The sequence below is a fragment of the Ctenopharyngodon idella genome, chromosome 23 (assembly GCF_019924925.1).
Source record: "Ctenopharyngodon idella isolate HZGC_01 chromosome 23, HZGC01, whole genome shotgun sequence".
Lineage (NCBI taxonomy): Eukaryota > Metazoa > Chordata > Actinopteri > Cypriniformes > Xenocyprididae > Ctenopharyngodon > Ctenopharyngodon idella.
The window spans coordinates 19,748,326-19,769,147 of record NC_067242.1 but is presented as its reverse complement, the minus strand read 5'-3'; the positions used below and the strand labels follow the sequence as shown (position 1 = coordinate 19,769,147).

The 20,822-nt window shown below is 37.8% G+C and overlaps 2 protein-coding genes across 6 annotated transcripts; one reads left to right on the top strand and one right to left on the bottom strand.

Annotated features, from left to right (window-relative positions):
• Positions 1–174: 174 nt before the first annotated feature.
• Positions 175–14,347, bottom strand: zfhx2 (zinc finger homeobox 2). Of its 5 annotated transcripts, none has more exons than XM_051882784.1 (6): positions 14,177–14,347; positions 10,566–10,724; positions 10,333–10,393; positions 5,702–9,724; positions 4,886–5,013; positions 175–2,762 (listed from the first exon to the last, which is right to left on the bottom strand). In XM_051882784.1, the coding sequence occupies exons 4-5, from the start codon at positions 6,626–6,628 to the stop codon at positions 4,891–4,893; spliced, it is 1,050 nt and encodes a 349-aa protein (XP_051738744.1). In that variant the 5' UTR covers positions 6,629–9,724; positions 10,333–10,393; positions 10,566–10,724; positions 14,177–14,347; the 3' UTR covers positions 175–2,762; positions 4,886–4,890. The 5 variants fall into 5 exon arrangements, 3 of the variants coding, with proteins under 3 accessions (XP_051738744.1, XP_051738745.1, XP_051738743.1); XM_051882785.1 differs by having other exon boundaries at positions 4,890–5,013; XR_007927962.1 differs by lacking the exons at positions 4,886–5,013; positions 14,177–14,347 and adding an exon at positions 13,806–13,958.
• Positions 14,348–15,308: 961 nt separating this feature from the next.
• On the top strand, positions 15,309–18,499 carry thtpa (thiamine triphosphatase). The gene is made up of 4 exons (XM_051882847.1): positions 15,309–15,406; positions 15,709–15,784; positions 16,275–16,811; positions 18,151–18,499. Exons 2-4 carry the CDS (start codon positions 15,715–15,717, stop codon positions 18,249–18,251), a joined length of 708 nt encoding a protein of 235 aa, XP_051738807.1. The 5' UTR covers positions 15,309–15,406; positions 15,709–15,714; the 3' UTR covers positions 18,252–18,499.
• The last annotated feature ends 2,323 nt before the right edge of the window (positions 18,500–20,822 follow it).

Here is a 20,822-nt window from a genome sequence, read left to right as displayed (position 1 = left end):
TCATTTGACTGCCACATTAAGTTATACATCACTGAAGCCGAACACCTGACAGAATGGTCCATAATAATTATAATAAATAGTGCTGCTAATATGCAACTTAAGTAAACATAAAATATTAATATATCTACAAATACAAATTCTAAGGGTAATTTACATAATGAAGAGAAACATCAATACATGAACTTCAGTTTATTTGTTTTCTGCATAAGAAAAAAGGAGAACCAACACAAAATGAAGGTACATTTGAGGGGAAAACAAGCTTAATCAATATTCTAATTTTTCATAACAAGACTGCCACCATTATCGTTCAATATTCATATCAATGACATCTCAAAGTCTGAGATGCCATTAAAACCGTTATGAATCAATAATAATCAAAAGTGATGAAAGTACTGAAAAATAGTAAGTAGTACAGTTATAACAAGTGATAATCAAGTGTCAATGAAAAAGTGAAAAGATAATATAAAAGCATTTCTCCATTTTCTACCTATATACTCTGAACAGTGCAACACCATGTGATCCCACGTCCTGTAGCACTGCACTACAACCAAGTCCATGTTCATTTCATATGAGCTACTTGACACTAATTTGAACAAAAACAACTTGTATTTGCTGGGATATACTGAAAACAAAATGTTTCAATGAACTTCAAGTGTTCCAAGTTGAGTTGTCGGAAATGCATTTAACTGTAGCTCATGCTTAAACCCTGGACTAGTTCAAAGTGTCAAGGCAGGGGAGCTCCGTTGTGGTTTGCGTTACAAACACTTCCAATCAAGATTGCTTTTTGGTTTCTTTAATGAGACAAAGCAAGAGAAAGAATAACTTTGGAATATCATTTTCTTAATATAGTTCATTAAAAAATCTTTTTTAGTTTTGCATTTTGTTAAAGTATTAATAGTATCAATAATAATATACAAAACAAACCAAAAAGGAAAATCGTCTTTAGTATTTCATGTCCTTCAAATCACACCTCCTGTTGCCCTGATGAATAGTTTCCAGGTCCACTAAAGCACCCTGTCTTCTCTCCAGGTGGGGTTTAAAGAAAAATACTTGAATCTACTCAGTATGAGCACTCGGTTTGCAAAAACACAAAATGCTTAATGAAAGAACAAGAAAAAAAGATGACAACTCTCTCCCATTATTCTAAAATGCTTTTGCTTTTACCATAAATAAATGACTTTTGTGTTTAACTCTTATCGACAAGCTGGGGTTACTCCCTAAACTCAAACCAAACAAAATGGTTTATCTGAGGGTATAAGGTACATAATTTCGATGTTCCACAAATCCATATAAAATTGTGTGAGTACAGACTTGACTTTGGCTTCGTGCACAGCGGCTAGGTCTGATCCATTTTTTTTTTTTTTTGTCTGTTTTAACTATGTGCAATGCAAACTCTTTAAAAATAACATTAAAAGCTGATTAATACTTCATTATAGTTTGACATACAGTAAGATTTTACCATACAACAAAACTGTTTATTTTGCGGAACACGAAAACCTAAAAAAAAAAAAAAAAAAACATGTTTGAGACTTTAAAAAGGGTCAAAGTGCTGTATGAGGACCATCTGACATCTTTAACGTTCAACGAGAGCTCTGCTGATGACTATAGGATTGTCATGATGGTTGTTCAAAAATAGCTTTCATATTGTTAACGTCCTCGTTTTAATGCGTCTGGATTCAGAACACTCTCCCAAATTCTCCTTATTCCAGACTACACATTCTCTGCTTTATTTGTCATTTCTACTATTTCATTACTATCAACTGTTAGCATAGTCTAGCCTTCTTTCAACTGAGCCAGAAGAAAAACTTCTGTTTACAGAATACATTTCTTTGAATTAACAAGACTATCTGAGATAAATCAGCTTAGAAACGACTCTTCTATATAGGCTTTAAAACAGGCTAAAGACCACCCTGGCTCAAGCAAAAGCAGTACCACAAACATAATTGACAACCCAGAGCACTTTGGTTGAGTTTTTGGGTGCTTCATTACCATAGATTCTCCCAATCAAACAAAGTGTTATGTGTAAATGTGAGTAGAATATTACCCAACATAATAGGAGTTTGAACCGAGATGAAGTTGTGAAAAACGGACCATAATCACATAAGCATTAGCATGTCCATGATTACCATTTCAGTAGATTATTTATAGTAAAATGATGCTGTGGCAATAGGTCATTAAAAGGAGCCCTGTAAGTAAAGACTCTGTGTAATAACAATGTCTCGCTGATATCCAAGGAGAGAGAGTGAAGATGGCCAGAGTCATCTGGGCCCACTCTAATTTTAGAGCCTCAAAAGAACATTAGCTTAAAAGACCAGCACCCTTTTTCTGTCTATTGAAAGCCAACAAGTCTAGTGGGTCCACAGACTACACCAGCTCCAATTCATTGTTTAGCTGGAGCTGCTAGCTGGTGATGGGGTAGAAGACTGGCTGGCAAAACCAGTAGACCCCGTACCAGATCCATTGCTGACCAACGATGCTTGCTGACCAAAGTTAGTGGTTCTCAGAGTGGCAAGATGTCGGGCAGAGAAGACATGGTCACGTGCTGCAGCCCTGGATTCGAATTCAACCCCACAGGCGTCGCACTTGCCTCTCAGAGTCTCGCGGCCTGTCGTCTGGCCGATGGTGTATGTTGGAGTTGGTTCCACAACTGTCAGTTGTACAGGTTTGGGCAGGATGGGACGGTTGGCTCGGAGAGCATTGTATTGTAGGTAGCTACCCGAGCTGACATCTACCTTCTTGGAAGGGTCAATGGGATTAGGCGACTGTGTAAAGATGTAATGACAATGTCAGTTTCATTTCATTGCAGAAAAACAAAATGTTAAGCAATATCAATAAAAACAGACAAAACTTCCTTATTGACCACAGGCTAAGTCAGGGGTCGGCATCCTATGGCACGCAGAGGGGTAACTGCTGGCACGTGAGCAAAAGCGAGAGAGGTGTATGTATTTCATTCAGATAAAGTACCTCGCACCTGCATACAGATCTACATTTTGAGGTAATCATTCCTCATAGTAACAGCTCGTTTTATTAAGGAGTTATAAATATTATAGTGTGAGAATTAAACTGCTCAAGTTAATGAAAGCACGCAGCTCTGACAAACCATTAGCGTGACCAGACAAGTTACTGACTGACAGCTTACAGCTTGTTCCGCTGTACATAGTTAATGCTAGAAATTTCGGAGATATTCAATCAAGTGAATAGAGTCTTATTAAAGCATTCCACAGACACCAAAAGGATTGATGCATGTGGAAACTCCGTTCATGCGTACGTGGTCACTTCATGTGTTTTCTCTGATCGGATAGCTATCTAATCGTGAAAAATGAAAAAGACGGCATTTTTTTGCATTCCAGATGCAACTGGACAAAATGCATCTGGTTGTTGAAGCACATATGTAAATTTTACTCCTCCCAAAATGGTAAAAAATAAACATGCAAAGGCATGTTATAACGGCTTCCGTTAGCCAGATATGACAGCGCTAGTGCAACACGCATCACCACAGATACGGCCCGCCGCAGAGGAGTAGCTGACTGTTGTAAATCTTCATTAAAAGTATTGAAACTATGGCCCAGTTTCACAGACAGGGCTTAGACTAAGCCACGATTAGGCCTTTGTTCAATTTAAGTAGCTTTTATAAACGTTCCCTAGAAAAAAAACATAACTGGTGTGCATCTTGAGACAAAACAATGGCACTGACATATTTTACATGTACAAGTTGCTTTCAGTTAAAACACCTCAAACATGCATTTTAGTCTAGGACTAGCTTAAGCCTTGTCTGTGAAACCGAGGGTAAATTATCTCACCAGTGCAATCTCTGATCTTGAAATTAGCTGATGATAAATAAAATGAAGCTTGTATCTTGCTTTCATCGACGTGAACTCCGTTGAATTTGCATATAGTGCGGGAATTGAAGATTATATTTATATTCGTTTTGTGGAGACACACTTATGTTGCCAAGTGTAACAAAACAGATAGCTATCTGATCAGTAAAAATGCATGAATGACCAAGTGAAAATAGATCCATTGGAAATCTGTTCTTAAAAGTCTAATTTATACCTAAAAACAAAAAGATTTAAAAAGATTTTAAATTTAAAAACAACTTTTTAAATGACAAATTGCTTCAGAAATATTTAATATTTCTATGTAAGCCATTGTGAATATTTAAAATATATTTATATGTATTTATACCTATGGGGGGTGGGGGGTTGTTGCACAGTGATTAACTCAAACTTAAAAATGGCACTTTGTGACAAAAAGGTTGCTGACCCCTGGTCTAAGTGCTCCAGTTTTTATGAAAAATAACCAGAAATGGAAGCAATAGTAGTAGTGAAATCATAGCAGCTGCCATTACTTTCCTGTGCGCCATACACTCCTGTCCAGGAGGTGGCGGAAACAATCACCTGCTTCTAGGCATTAATGTAAAAGATTCAAGGACTGCGTCCCAATTCAGAGGCTGCATTCTTCAAAGGCCACATTCAAAAGTTGATTGCATCACAGTGGTGGGTGAAGGCTGTCCCAATTCAAAGGCTTTAATTAAATGCGGCCTCGAAATGCATCCTTCGTTTCCTGGACAACAAAGTATACAACAGATGGATCCTTCACGGCCTAATCTACCCTAAAATTCATTGCGCACCGGTGACAACAGGATTTCTTGAGAAAAAAAATGCTGGGTTACACTTAAATGCAAGTATTGGGTTTCACCTTACTTGAAGATCTAATGATACAAAAAAAAAAAAAAAAAAAAACTTTAAGGCGGTTCAATTGCTGACTTATATCTTACTTTATATAGTTTATACTCTTTATTGTGTACATAAATGGACCAAGGTGACATTTAGAAATGTATTTTGTTTTCAGACAGTTGAATATAACTTTCAAAAAAGTCCAGTACAAACGTTACTGCCGCTCATCAACGGCAGCCGTCACAGTTGTAGGCAACAAGAGCAATCCTCCGTAGGCTAGACCATCCCATTTAACAATGCTCGGTCTGACCTTTGCGAACTTCGAAGGATGCAGCCTCTGAATTGGGACACAGTTAAAGAAAAATAAGTAAAAAAAGTAAAAAGTGCCACCTACTGCGTGAAGCGTAGATGGCGCACAAGAGAGAAGTGGCAGAACACGTTTTACTACTTACATTTGGGGATGAACGAAGCACTTAAATACCCAACCTGATTAAATTATCTCCTTTTGTGTAAAAGAACATAAAAGGAGATGAATGAAAATGTAATGCATACAGGTTTGATGTGACATGAGGTTGAGTAAATTTTGGATGAATTATTTCTTTAAAAGGAATCACCACTATGTCAACGGAATTAATAAAATATGAATTAAAGATGACACTTTCACCCCCGGTTTCACAAACAGAGCTTAAGCTAATCCTAGACTAAAATGCATGTTTGAACTGTTTCAACTGCAAGAAACCTGCTCTGAGATATCTCAAAATATGTCAATGCAATTGTTTTGTCTCAAGATGCACATCAGTAATGTTTTTTTCTAAGACATGTTTATAAAAGTTATTGAAATGACCTAATTGAACTAAGGCCTAATCCTGGCTTAGACTAAGCCCTGTCTCTGAAACCGGGCCTTAGTCTACTGCACATGCTATAACATGAGAAAGTATCTGGACAGCTCTAAGGCCAATGACATTGTAGCAAAATACTAAAATTAGACATGAAAACAGCTGCCACATTAGACAAAATGCCCTTACCATTTTCTCTTGCTGAAGCCTCCAGCGTTTCTCCTTGGCACGTGTATTTTGGAACCAGATTTGCACAACCTTCAGTGGAAGCCCAAGCTCTGTCCCCACTGCCTCACACTCCAGTGCATTAGGATGAGCACATGTCTCGTAGCATGATTGCAGGATGGACAGCTGAAGACAGTTCAGGTGAGTTCGAGGTCGTCTTGGGGTGGAATTCTGCAGCATATAACTTGTTTCTTTTTGGTTTTGACCAGAGGATGCTGTAACCGTCACAGGGGATGGGGTGGTGGGCGTGGTGGTAGTGGGTGTAGGTCGCTGTGAGCTCAAGCCTAACTGTTCTCTTGAGAGGGTGTTGATCTTGAATGGACCTTTCTGAGACCAATATTTGAGCCCATTGTGTTTCTGAGATGCCAAGGCAGAAGATTTGTTAATTGGCGTAGGGGACAATTTTGGCACCATGTGGCTGGTAGTCCCAGACTCGACCCCTCCTCGGTAATCGTCGTCATCATCATCAGTACGGTCTGACTCGGCTTGTACCTCTTCAACCTTCCTTTTCGGAGCAGATCGAGATGTAGGAATCCCACTGACTAGCAGAGGAACTGCAACCGGAGTGGCCACAGTCTTGGGAGCTATTTTAACCATTGTAATGGGTGTTGCTTCTGTTTTGGTCTTGTGAACTAATGAAGGACTGGTGGACACAACGGTGAAAGAGCCTGTCTGATTTGGTCTACTTGGACCTTGAGTGGGAATTTTTGGGGGCTCCTTGACCTCCTTCACCTTATCTGTCTTTGGAGGAACATTTCCAGTTTGGGGTTTTGCAGAGACCCAGCCGGTGGAGGGACTTGGGTTAGGTTTAGGTGGGGTTGAGAATATGGGCTTCGAGAGTGGCCAGGTGAACTTAATGAGTGGTTTCCCAACAGCCTGCCAAAGTGCCATCACTGATAAAACGGACCTCTCCCTTTCGCTCCCTAGCCCTCATATTCTGGAACCAGATCTGAACCACTTTCTTTGGAAGATTTACCCACTCAGATATTTGTTCAAATTCATGCTTTCCTGGGTTTGGATCTTTGAAATAACATCCATAGAGAATATCAAGTTGATCAGCATGGATGATGGTCCTGGACCGTCTCATGTCCCTGAACCGTCTGACTTTTGGCCTCTTTTGCTCCCGCTCTTTTTCTCGTTCCTTCTCTTTTTCCCTTTCCATGAGTGATGTGCTAACCTTTTCAGCTGCCCTCATGTACACAGTGCTAGTCTTAGCCAAATTATTGCGATTAGTTAAAGTACTGTTATTGGAAGCAATGGCAGGATCTGGCTTCACCTGAACAACGATGAGACCTCCATCTGTAGGAACCCCAACAGTCGCTGGTCTCAATCCCAGACCATCAAGCAAATGACTTTTTTGTATGGAGGACTTGTTAGCTGGGGAGACAGATGATGTTGATGATGTTGTAGAGCTGTGGTTTTTCCCCATGCTTAGATCCAAAGCGGACTCGCAATCATTACCGTTAGATAAGAAGGAGTGTGTAAGAGAGGTGGTTGCAGGTGCTGCTCCTGGACTTCGAGTAACTGCTTGAGTGTTTGAAAAGGTCATTTTACCCCGATCTCCTTCTGAAACACCTACCCCAATAACTGATGAAGGAAGCGAGAGTACATATGGACTGTATAACTGGGTGGAAAGTGGAGCCAATGACAGGGAAAGGGGCAATGACTGCAAGATGCCAGTTGGAACACCCTGGTGATCAACTGCAACTGAAAGAGGAGTAGGAGGGTCAGCTTGCGCTTCCAACTGAAGATCAAGATCTACATCTTGCTTCTCTCGCTTGATCTCCACCTCTTCCTTGTCAATCTCACTCTTTCTTTTTTTCCTTTTCATACTCTGTTCATCATCATATTCATCCTCTGCATCCGAGAGGAAGACTGTAGTAGAACGAAGAACCTTTCCACCACCACTTGACCTTTCAGCTGTTGGCTCTACCTGTGAAGACTGTTTGATTGGGCTGCCTGACTCTTCCCTCATAGAGCTGCTTTGACTTTCTTCATCAGTCACGATAACAGACGTGTAGAACTCTTCATTTTCAGAGTCGGATGTCAACAGCAATTCTCTAGGGCTGCCCTTACCAATCCTGTGTCGTTCTGCACTACTGGAAAGGTCAATGGCATGACTGCCTGTCGCTGATGGACTGTGTTCATCTTCACCCTCATCTATCATTAAATTACCTTCCTCTTCCTCCATACTTCTGTCCAATTCATCATGGAAGCTGTCTAATCTTTCCCTATCTTTGGATTGCCGGGCGTCTAAGAACCACTTGCGTACCTCTTCTCCACTTAGCCCTACCTCCCTGCCGAGGGCTTCACAGTCCTCCCGCTGAGGACTAGATGTTTCAGCATCATCTCGTGACTCTAAAAAGGCCCACAGAACCTGAGACTGGAACTCAGTGAGCACAGACCGTCCTGAAGACAAGAGTGGATGATCTTTAGCACTTCTATGGCCTGAAGCTCTTAAGGCAAAATTAGTGTTACGAAAAGTACAGTTAACAGCGCCAGAGCTGTTAACGGGATGTGTATGGCTGAGACCTTGGTTTGGATCCATAACACATGACAACAAACTATCACGCCGAAAGACTGAGGCCGCTGAGGATTCAGTTACTTTGGAGTTTGCATCATCTCCCTGACACACCTTTTCACTGGTCCTCTCGACTTCCATTTCACTTTCTTCTTGCTCTTTTTCATCACATGTTGTGCCGTCATCCATTATCTTCTCACTCTGCTCTTGTGTTTTCTCAACCTTAATACAGATCTCTTTTTTTAACCCATCAATTTTCCAATCCTCTTCAGATTTTAGTGACATTTGCTGATTGCAAGGCTCTACTTTTATCTCATTGTGTACTCTCAAGTCTGCACCCTTGTCCGCTGTCTTGTTGGTCTCCTCTAAACTCATTTGAGTGGTGGTTGGGAGGCCAAATGCAGCCCACTGACTTTGTAAGCCACTGAGTCTTTGGGCCAAGAGAGCCTGTTGTGCAGCACTGAGACCAAGAACTGGCACTGCCTGCTGCAAAAGCTGGTTTGGAGACTCTGGATTCTGGCCCTGTATTTGGGTTTGAGTTTGGAGTCCATTCAACACCAGGGGCATGAGCATCTGAGGCTGGGGTATAAGCTGCGGGGTAGCTGCCCCTGGTGTTGCAGATGTCCCAGTCGTAAAGAGAGGAGGAAGAATGGAGTGTGGGAGAGAATTTGGGCTGGAAGTCAGGAGAGTGAGAATAGCAGACATGGCTTGTGCGGAGGCCACCGGAGAAGAAAGTAATGAGGGAGCTAGCTGAGGCTGCACCTGCTCTCCGTCTTTGGTCGTTACTGCTGATGGAGTCAGGTTTGCTTGGGTGACACAATTGCTGGTGGAGGCGTTAACTAACTGTGTGGTGCTTCCAACAGTGGTCGCAGCCAAGTTTGTAACCATGGTTCCAGTTCCTGTATTTGCAGTGGAACTAGGAGTAGCATTCCCCGCGCTCCTGCTGCGACTCTGGTGCAACACAGATTTTAAATGACTTTCCAGGGTGATGGCATGATTGTAGGAGACACGACAGACGGCACACTGGTATGGTTTGTTGGAGACATAAGGTCTAGCCAGAAAAGGGGTTGAGTCACTGTCTTTCACCGTCCCGGTTCTCATCCTCTGAATATGGGTGGTTGAATTATAATGAACACTCAAAGCCGTTCTAGTGGGAAATGACTCCAAACACGCATTACACTTGAATGGACGGTTATCACCTTCAGAAGCTACACTATTTTTACAGACGGATCTGCCATTGCTTATAGAAGCTTCTGATGTTTTTACAGTTTGCTCCACATTGTCCTGATCTGACTCCAGGCCACCCATGTCACTTTCCTCATTTCTCCCTCCCTCCAGCTCTTCATCCAGCTCTTTTTCCTGAGAAGAACCACCCTTGTCACCTGCATCTGTAGGTTCGCTCTCATTTTGGGAAGCCATTGAGGGGGACTTTGTGTTCTCTAAATGTTTCTGCTGAGAGGTCTCATCTAATGAATCGATAAAAAATAAAATTCAATGTTAGTGACCATTTGACCAAAGTTAAGGTAATAATAAATGTATTAAGATGAATCGTAATGTATGTGTATGAATCCATAAATCGATGATTATTTGAGCAATATCATAGAATAGGTAAATAAATTAAAATGAAACTATACACAATATCATAGAGCAGACATAAACTGCAACATTCGGTTTATCCCCGGTCCATCCCTCACCTTAAAAAGCTTGAAAACCCTTATGTCAAATATAGAACAAAAATCAATTGTTTGGATTTAAAAACAACCAGTAAAATGTAAAAAATTAGCAACAATTTTGACTCTTTTTCTCCCAGCCATCACGTCCAGGAGTCAGCATGAAAACTGAATACTAGTGGGGGCCACACTCAGTAGGCTACAACCTACAGGTGCTTCATTGCCATGGAAACTACTGAAGCAAGGTGGTCACCAACACAGCCAATTGTGTGTCCAGTGGTGCATAACCTAAGCCTGGTATCAATAACACTGGAACCCAGGATCTCAGTGCTGGGATAGTGTTAAATCTCTGTGGCACAAATGCAAACACTTAAAAATATTTTTTATAGATGATCAAAACTCACCTGCATCATTTTGGGCTTTGGATTCTTCATCTTCAGCAATGGAAGAGTGCTTTGGAGCAGCCTTATGAAAAGAGGAAACCAATCATTTACTTTAAAAGCAAACAAAAACTTGTGTAAGCTTATAGTTTCACTGACAACACACAACCAATGTCATTACTTTCGTTAAAAACAAAACAAAAAAACAACAACATTTTTTTCCAAAAAGCACAGTCCATCTTTGTAAATATACTCACAATATCCAGTAACTTATCAAGGCAAGCAGGGAGGACACTGTGTTTGTCCGTAAGGTGATGAGAGAGATTCTCACGGTCTGGTTGACTTTCTTGACATAGAGGGCATAACCACATTGACCCCCTCTTACTGGCACCTCCCAGAGTTTCTCCTGGCTCCTCCTGTAACAAAAAAGTGGTATTATTTATTATATGCAATAATATTTTATCAGACCTAAGTAAGGCAAATATTTTATTACACATTTATTTTCAGAATTCACAAAATTTTTTAAATTATATTTTATAGTATGTAATTATACATTCTATAATGTTTTCAATAACATTTAAATAAGCAATTTTAACTAGGACATGAACCATGTTCGTGCGTCGCCTATCAATGACATCATACCCGCGTTACCCTCGATTTTATTTTGTAGAAACCATGAAAAAAAACCCAAAGACGCTTTAATATATTATGTGTTTTATTAGACAGGTGAGCAACTGTTTGGATACATTCATAAACAGAAAACTAATCATTGTTATATAGCTCAACACGGTAAGTCTTACTGTTTAAATCTCGTTTTCTTAATTTACCGTGAGTACCATGTTTTACCATGCCTAATATCGATCTAGCTTACTGCAGTGTGCAACAAGAGTCTCACAGTAGCCACCGAGCGAACACAGATTAGCATTATAACAACTTTCAACACACATCTAACATGCATCTAACATGATACATGAAAGCGCTGCGTGACCCCACGTACGCATGACCGGAAGAAGCGGACATCTGCAGCATAATAAAAGCTCCACTGCTCTCGAGCAGTGTGTTGCACTCGTCTCTCATTAGCAATCGCTCCAGCAGCCTCGTTCCTTTCCAACAGCTTTCAGCCACACCCTGCTTCATACTACAGTAATGTTAATAAATCTTTAATACATTAGCTCATCCATATTTCTTCCCGAGTCCCGTCGGATTCTTTTCCACCGGCTGTAGACGCGAAAACAACACCTTCCATGATTACGCAAAATCAAGGCGTAATCAAGCTACGCCTTTGTTTTGAATAAGCAACCTCTAGTGGCCAAAATTTACATATTGTGCCTTTAATGCATCAGTGAAATCTGAAAGTAATATAAAAATTAACAAATACATGAAGTGCAGCACTTCTCAAAGCTAAAGTCTCAAAGGGTTAGTTCACTCAAAACTGTAAATTCTGTCATCATTTACTATCCTCATGTCATTCCTAACCTGTATGCCTGACTGTCTTATGCAAACAACATTAGACCCAAATTACTTTAAAAACACAGATATTTTATCTTTATTTTCCACAGCAAAAAGTCAGTCATTCAGGTTTGGTTTTGAATGACATGAAATGAGTAAATGATGACAATATTCATTTTTGTGTGAACTAGACGTTTTTTTTAATAAAAATGAAGAGATTACACTTAGAATAAGTATAGATTTATAGACTTTTTAGACACTGTCTAAAGCAATAACATTCTTTGTGACATTGCATGTATTATATCTATTGTCAGTCAGTCAGCTCTAAAATAACTGATCAGTTCACATAAGCTTAATCATCAAAACTCTAACATATGCTTTAAGAAATGCAACAATTGACTCATTTATCTGATTGAGTTTGATGTACACGTTGACATTACCAAAACAAAACAATACCATGCATGGTAATATTAGGACATATCACTCAACAACAACCCCTTTCATCTATCCCAGCATGTTCACAATAAGGTCTGACATTGCGACTTGTAGTTATTTATATAGGCCATACGAATTACAGTCTGTGCTATGCACTTATAACAGTACTAGACCAAGACATCAAATCTGATTCACAAATGCAGTTATGTTCTTTCTGCTAGACACAACATAACAAATCTGGATCACCGATACCTTGTGGCCTGTTTATAAATCATTCATTTGAATGCATATTACTTTATTTAAGGCATTCCATATTAATCAAATCTGATAAGCAGAAATCATGCATGCATTTATCAGTTCTGCAATAACTAGGCTATTTATCGTCAGAGGAGGCCTAAATGTTGACCTTGACTAGTCTTATAATATGCTGATGTGGGTGAAATTTGTCAACATGTTGCCCCTTGTGAACAAGGCGACATGGGCTGTAAATAACAGATAATGGGTGAAAATCCCATGGGATGTTAATGACAGTAATGTCTCTTTAAAACAATAACCCAAATAAATAAATAACACATACGTCGAGATCATAGATAAACATCTTAATTCACATCTAAACGACTTCATTTCGCGTATGCATGCAAAATCATTTAAATTACACCGTTTCTGGCTTCGTTTTTTCATGCCACTGTCAAGTAACGAACAGACATCAAATGCCAACAGTGCTACAATGCCACGCCAATTAGCTTCCCTGCTAGACTGAAAACATGCACTGAATCCTCAACACAAGTACTATTAACTTCTCCTAAAAGTCAAAGACAGACGAACCCACACGCCGCGGGACACTGCCGTTCGACAGCGAGCTCATATGGCCGCCATAACTCTTGATGATTTCGTTAATTAACCCACAGCCTAATTAGCAAGACCCGTGTGCTGTTGAATCAATTTGAAACGAAGAGCTTTAGCCTGCCTCGCTAACACGCACATACACACACACTCTCTCTCTCTCTCTCACTCCAGTGTAATCATGACAAATACCCCATTAAAGTGCATTGCACTGCAGTCTCCTGCCCCAATTACCCCTTTTTCCAACTTTAATCGCTGCAAAGCGACTGATTTGAACGATTTCTTACTTAAAGGGTGATATTAAAACAAAAGAAGCCGTTTTCTCATAAACATTCGTGGCACTTCACATGGCTAACGCAGCTAACAACACTCAACAAATTGGTCAACTAATTATGTATCGCGTATCTAGCCACAAATCGCCCACAAACTTCTCAAAGACACAGAATTAGTGTTGCGAGAATAAATTACACGGTAAAACATTCGCAACGGTCGAGATGCTGCAGCCCAAGTCTGCTTTATTGCGCTAATTGAATTGTGTAAATAGGCTTTCGCCTCTCAAATGTAAAACCTCGGGCTTGATTAGTTCCTCGCCCCCCTGATTGTGGCCTGTTGGTCGGGCATTGAGACATCCCCCGCCCGCCGTCCGCTACACAGCGGAAATTGCGGCCTACATCGACTAAGCTATTTAATTAATGAATTTGGGTTGCTTCATACAGATGTTAAAAACAAGCCGTTTGCCGTCCCCTTTCGGCATTTATCTAACCCATTACCTTTCATCTGGCGGTCTAAGTTCTTCATTCAGTATATAATGCAGATATTGAGCATCATAAGTGTGTTTTAATAATTGTAGAACGCAGTAATTAACGATGGATGAAGCGCATTGCTGCTCGAAAAGAGCGACGTGCAACACAACGAGCAGCGAAAGGGGGTGGCGGGGCCAAAATGAGAGACCGAGGCAGAAAAGTTTGGATTTTAACACTCGAAATCCAACTAAATATTCGCAGTGAAATGCCATGCATCAAATTATCTATCGTGCTCAGGACGCGATGAGATCCGCATCGCCCCCACGATCGCAACTTCTTGATCAATTCGGCGTCAACATCGTTTAATTAACACTAAAGCAATTAGCTAAGGCTTTTACCTGCATGGTTGGGACTCCAGCACACGCTTCCTCTCGCTCTTTAAAACTGAAAAGTTTTGTCTCTCTCTCCCTCCCTCACTCACTCACTCCGTCCTCCCTCTCTCTCTCGTTCACTCTTGCATTGCTCTCCTCTAGTAAACACACGACAGCTCCCCCAAAAGCTGACTGCTCACTCTCTCCAAGAATGTTCCTCTTCCCACTAACGGTTCGATTCAACACACCTAAAAGCATGTTGGAACAATGTTGTTATACTGTCATCAATTAAATTATTTGTAACTTTGTTTACAAAATCGTCTTTAACACTGTAGAGGTGAAGTATTAAAAACATACAAGGCAAATGAGAGAAAAGTTTAAATAAAGGTGTGTGTATATCAATAATTAATAAATATATAATATTATTTATTAATTTCTTATTAATTAATTAATATTTATTTTATGTAATTAGTGATATTGCGTTAATAATTATATATGTAATAAGCAAATAAAATATGTTTAAGCTAATAAATGTAGTGTATAAACAAAGAATATTAAGCAATTACTTAAAAGAAACACCAAAACATAAAAATATATAAAGAATAGCTTGTAGTCATTGCTTATATATATATGTATGTATATGTATATATGTATAATATACTGTGTGTGTGTGTGTGTGTATATATATATATATATATTTTTTATAAAATACAGCAAAATAAAATAGGTTCATAAATTAAAAAATTTGACAAATTATACATATATGTCTACACACATTCATACATATAGTAGCCTAATAGGCTATATGATGTATTATGCATGAAACAAACTAAAACGCATATGTATAATTTTTCAATTAATAACAACAATGTTGAACATGTTATTTTATATTTTATTTTACAGTGTATTTCATACAAAACAAATTTCATGACACACACGCACGCACGCACGTACACACAAACAAACAACAAACATAAATTGGATTAAGTAAAACAGCAATGTATGTTATGTAATATAATGTATTATAAGCCTATGTTATATGTAATATCTTAAAATGTAGCTCTCTAATCTTGATAGAAATACAATATTTGTCAGGAAGTAATACTTTTTTTAAAGGAAGTAATACTTATAAAAGCACTGTTGCGTATGTGGTGCGCTTAATGACGAGCAGATATTAGGCTGTCCGTGAATGTGCCTGACCGGAAAATCTGTACAGGACCCCGATTCCACGTCTGTCCTCATTACACTGATTGATCGGTAAGTTCAGTTGATTTTGTTTGATAGTTTGTTTTCGTTATGTCAGAATGTCTGCCACAACTGGATTTTAACCGCAATAGTAATTACAGTATAATTACCACTGCCTGAGCTAACAATTTATTAACCTGTGACCAGGTTCCCGGCAAATATTTGTTGTCCGTGTTTCATGAGCTGCCTACTTTGCCTACATCTGCCTACATCTTACAACATTATTATTTTACAGGTTACAGTTGTCCATTAATGCAGAAAGTCTTTAATATGCGAAAATTCTGCTTTCTCGTTTTTATTTTTTTCTCTCACAGGACAAAATGACTGTAGAGGTGGAAAGAAAATTTGTTTGTAATGCAGAAATTATGGGGAAACTACAGGATATTGGAGGTGTGTTCACATCTTCATACATACGTGTGTGTGTGTGTGTGTGTGTATATAATATATATATATATATATATAAAATCAATGCCATTACATGGCAATTTTGTAACTAAAAGTTTTAGATTTACGTGCTGTCAAATGATTGTGATTAATCGCATCCAAAATAAAAGTTTGTGCTTACATAATATGTGTACTGTGTATATTTATTATGTATGTATAACACACATACACACATCCATGTATATATTTAACAAAAATATATTGTATTTATATATAAAATATCAGCATATAAATATTTCTGAAATATATAGATGTATATGTATGTCTATATATATATATACATATATATATATATATATATATATATATATACATATATATATATATACACAGTACACACATATATATACAAACACATACATGCATCAGGGTGATTGGGACACTTTTTACCATTGAGATGACTTCACCCTGTATATATATTCATATCTCGACACAGCTGAATGCATCGGTCAGCGGCAGTTTCAAGACCAGTACTTTGACTCTCCAGATTTCATCCTAACACTAAAAGATTTCTGGCTGAGATGCCGAGAGGGATTGTGGGAATTGAAATGCCCTGCAGTTTCACGAACTATACCCAACAATGAAACTCAGACCCTTTGCACACGATACAGAGAGATAACCAATTTCCCTCTGATTCAATCAGAAGTCAGCAGGATTATCAGTGAACACGCTGCTGAAGGGAGTGAATCAAATTCCTCACAAAGGGAACAAATTGACAAAGTGGCAGAAAACGAGGACACAGAGATCTCTTCAGCAGATGACACAAAGTGGCTGACTGACCTCAATCTCATCTGTTTTGCTGAGTTCAAGACCAAGCGCTGCTCATACATGCTAGAGAGAGAAGGTGCAGTGCGGGTGGATCTGGACCAGGCTGATTTCGGATATTGTGTGGGAGAGATTGAGGTTCTGGTGCCTGAAGGAGGTGACATGAATGCAGCTCTGCAGAGGATTACAAGCACTGCTGCAGAACTGGGTGAGCTGATGTGTTGTGTGTGGACACCTTATATATACAGAATGAATTTGCTAAGGCCGGTGTTATTTTAGTATTATTGAGATACTAGTTTTTAATAATAGTTCAAATTATTTATAATTTTCATATTTTCCATTTTCATTTTTGTTAAAATGTCACCATGAAATCAAAACTGGCAATTCTTGTTTTCTTATGGAATTTTGCAATATTTATTATTATAAATGATTTATCTGTGCACAAAAAAAATCATATTCCCTCATAATTTTTAATCAAAGTAACTTTCCTCCCTCTTCTCTGATGACATGTTTACTGTCATCAGAGAAGAGGGCGGGGATCAACCTATCACTCACATGACATCATAACAATTTCACACCACAGCCAATGATCCAATCAATTCCCAACGTACAAAATCAAGTCCCGCCCTACATTTTTTTTCTTATTTGAGAAGCCGCTTTACTCGGATATATGTCAAAATATCGAAGAAAAGACTATCCATTTCATGCCAACTATAAAATTCCAGTAATTTTATCATTTTCATTTTTGTCATTTTTATTAGTTTTTTTTATATGTCTGTAGTTTTTATTAATTTATATTTCAGTTTTATAGGCTACATCAAGTTAAACTAAATTAATTTTTTTTCTTCTTAGAAACTAGCTGAAAAAAATGTTTTTTTTTTGTTTTTTTTTTAAATATTTGCTTTCAGTTAATGTTTATTTCAAGTAACAAAATATGGTTTCACTTTACACAATTCCGATTGTTTCAAAGCAGCTTCACTTTAATAAACCAGTAAAGCAGGTCTCCAGAAGAAAATAGTGTCATTCTTCTCAAGTCAGTTCAGTGTTGATTAAGTTCAATAACTGTAATAGTTTTATATAGTTTAGTTTTAGTTATAGTTTAGTTTCAAGTCAGCTTGAAACATAAGAAGTTAGTCTTTTCTTCCATATTGTGATGTATATCCGATTGAAACGACTTCTCGAACAAGAATAAATGTAAGGCGGGATGTGATTTTGTCTATCAGGAATTGATTGGGTTGTTGTATAAAGATGTGCACAGATAAATCATTTATAATAAATACTGCAGTATTCCATAAAAAAACAATAATAAAAAAACAAAAAACAAGAATGGTTTGCTTTCATGGTGAATTTAACTATAATAACCCTGGATAAGACATCCAAAGTTGCATATCTGCTGCCTTATAGACTATAAACAAGTGACTAAACACTTTTATGGCATCTGTTATTTATCAATAACCCATTAGAATTAAAAGATAAATAATGCTATCTGAACCTCTTTTCACATCACTTTATAATATATAATGTATATTTGTTGTCTGTTTTCACAGGTTTAAGCTGTGAGAAGAAAGTACAGGGGAAAATGCATGTTTACCTTCAAAAATATCGACCGGACCACTATGCAAAACTTCTTAATGCTCAAATTTTATGAGGAATCATTAGTGTAACATATAATTTGTAGTTTTTTTTAATTGTGATTAATTTATGAAAACATACACTACACATCCTTAATGCTTATATTTTAATGAGAAAATCACTGTTTTGTGTTTAGGTGAAGTACAGAGAAAGCAAATATTAAAAAGTATAGTATGTAACATTGCACTGTGACATTGTATCATAGCAGTTTGTGTCAGTCAAATAAAGCAGATATCAGATTTAAAAAATATGAGTACCTTAAAACCGTGTTTGTGATTTGTTTTTTCGCACTATATATATACAAATAACAACAACAACTGTTGAATTTTTCTCTTATATTCTCTTATATATTTTGAGTTATTCTTGTTCACACTCTTAGAACAAAAGGTTCAGTTTCTATATAGAACCTCAAGGTTTTTGACTCAATTTAAAATCCTTTTTTGCCAAAAAGGGTCTATATAAGGAGAAATGTTTGATATTATTGCATAATACTGTCATGTTTAACATGTTATTTCAGTTTTCTCTAGTGATAAAGTATGTTTATGAGCTGTTTAATTCATGAAATTAAATCAAAAAATCAAAATGAATTAAAACTAAATCCATAAAATGAGGCCATGATGGGAACCCCTAAAAGCCTCTATATATGAAGTGCCTGATAGAACACTTTAAAGGGTTAGTTCACCCAGAAATGAAAATAATGTCATTTATTAATCACCCTCATGGCGTTCCACACCCGTAAGACCTTCGTTTATCTTCGGAACACAAATTAATATATATTTTTGTTGAAATCCGACCGCTCAGTGAGGCCTGCATCAATGACACTTCCTCTCTCAAGATCCATTAATGTACTAAAAACATATTTAAATTAGTTCATGTGAGTACAGTGGTTCAATATTAATATTATAAAGCGATGAGAATATTTTTGGTGCACCAAAAAAACAAAATAACGACTTATATAGTGATGGCCGATTTCAAAACACTGCACTGCAGCTTCGGAGCGTTATGAATGTTTTGTGTCTAATCATGATTCGGATCGCATTTAAAACCGCCAAACTGCTGAAATCAGGTGACTTTGGTGCTCCGAACCGCTGATTCGACACAGAAGATTCATAACTCTCCGAAGCTTCCTGAAGCAGTGTTTTGAAATCGACCATCACTATATAAGTCGTTATTTTGTTTTTTTTTGGTGCACAAAAAAATATTCTCGTCGCTTTATAACATTAATATTGAATCACTGTACTCACATGAACTGATTTAAATATGTTTTTAGTACGTTTATGGATCTTGAGAGAGGAAATGTCATTGCCGGCTATGCAGGCCTCACTGAGCCATTGGATTTCAACAAAAATATCTTAATTTGCATTCCGAAGATTAACGAAGGTCTTACGGGTGTGGAACGGCATGAGGGTGAGTAATAAATGACATTATTTTCATTTTTGGGTGAACTAACCCTTTAAAGTTCTATATAGAACGTTTTCTTGAACAAGAGGTTACATGTATCACGGACAATGCGTAATATATCGTTACAAAAGTTGCTTTTAGTTTTTTTTAAATATTATATTGTCTTACAGTAAAGCATGTGTTAGATTGTTTGATCCAAAAAATCATGCCCTTTACAAAAATATTATATGTTGCAGGTACTTTTATTTTGATAGGAATTTAGCAATTTTCTGCTTTGACCTAAATAGATTTGTGTATGATTGTAAAGTGCAACGTTCGCTCAGCAGAGAGCGCTGTTACCTTTGTTATGAGCTGTTCGCTCAGTATGACAGCAGTTGGCGCAATGTTTCTGGAAAACCATTGACAAGTTCATTAAAATCTGTTTTAACACCAGGTGGTTTGGTAATCTATACGGAACAGAATTAGAAATGATTAAAATGATCCTTAGTCATTACTAATGATTTATGACGCGACAGTTAGATCAATGATCTATATATATTACACTGATTCATTGTTGACACTCCACAGCAATGTCCAATGCTCACAATAACTCAACTACTGTAAGTATGCTCAGTGCTATTCTCATATTGACATCATGTCACAATGAAATGTGTTTATGATTCACAAATATTATTTTTAATTCTGCGTCTACAGTAGCCCAGTACATTCGGCATCAAATTGACAGCATAGTTCGAGTGTGTAACAACCTAGGCTACACTATTTGCAAAAAACATTTAAGAACAAAAAGTGAATGGATTTTAGTATATAGGCCTACCAAGGCTTAAAGGGTTAGTTCACCCAAAAATGAAAACAATGTAATTTATTACTCACCCTCATGTCGTTCTACACCCGTAAGACCTTCGTTCATTTTTGGAACACAAATTAAGATATTTTTGATGAAATCCGATGGCTCAGTGAGATCGCCAGCAATGCCACCAAACTTCTCAAGGTCCAGAAAGGTACTCAAAACATATTTAAAACAGTTCATTCAAGTACAGTGGTTCTATTATAAAGCGATGAGAATACTTTTTGTGCGCCAAAAACCCCCCAAAATAACGACTTTTCAACAATATCTAGTGATGGCCGATTTCAAAACACTGCTTCGAATCTTTTGTTTCGATTCAGTGATTCGGATCGTGTGTCAAAT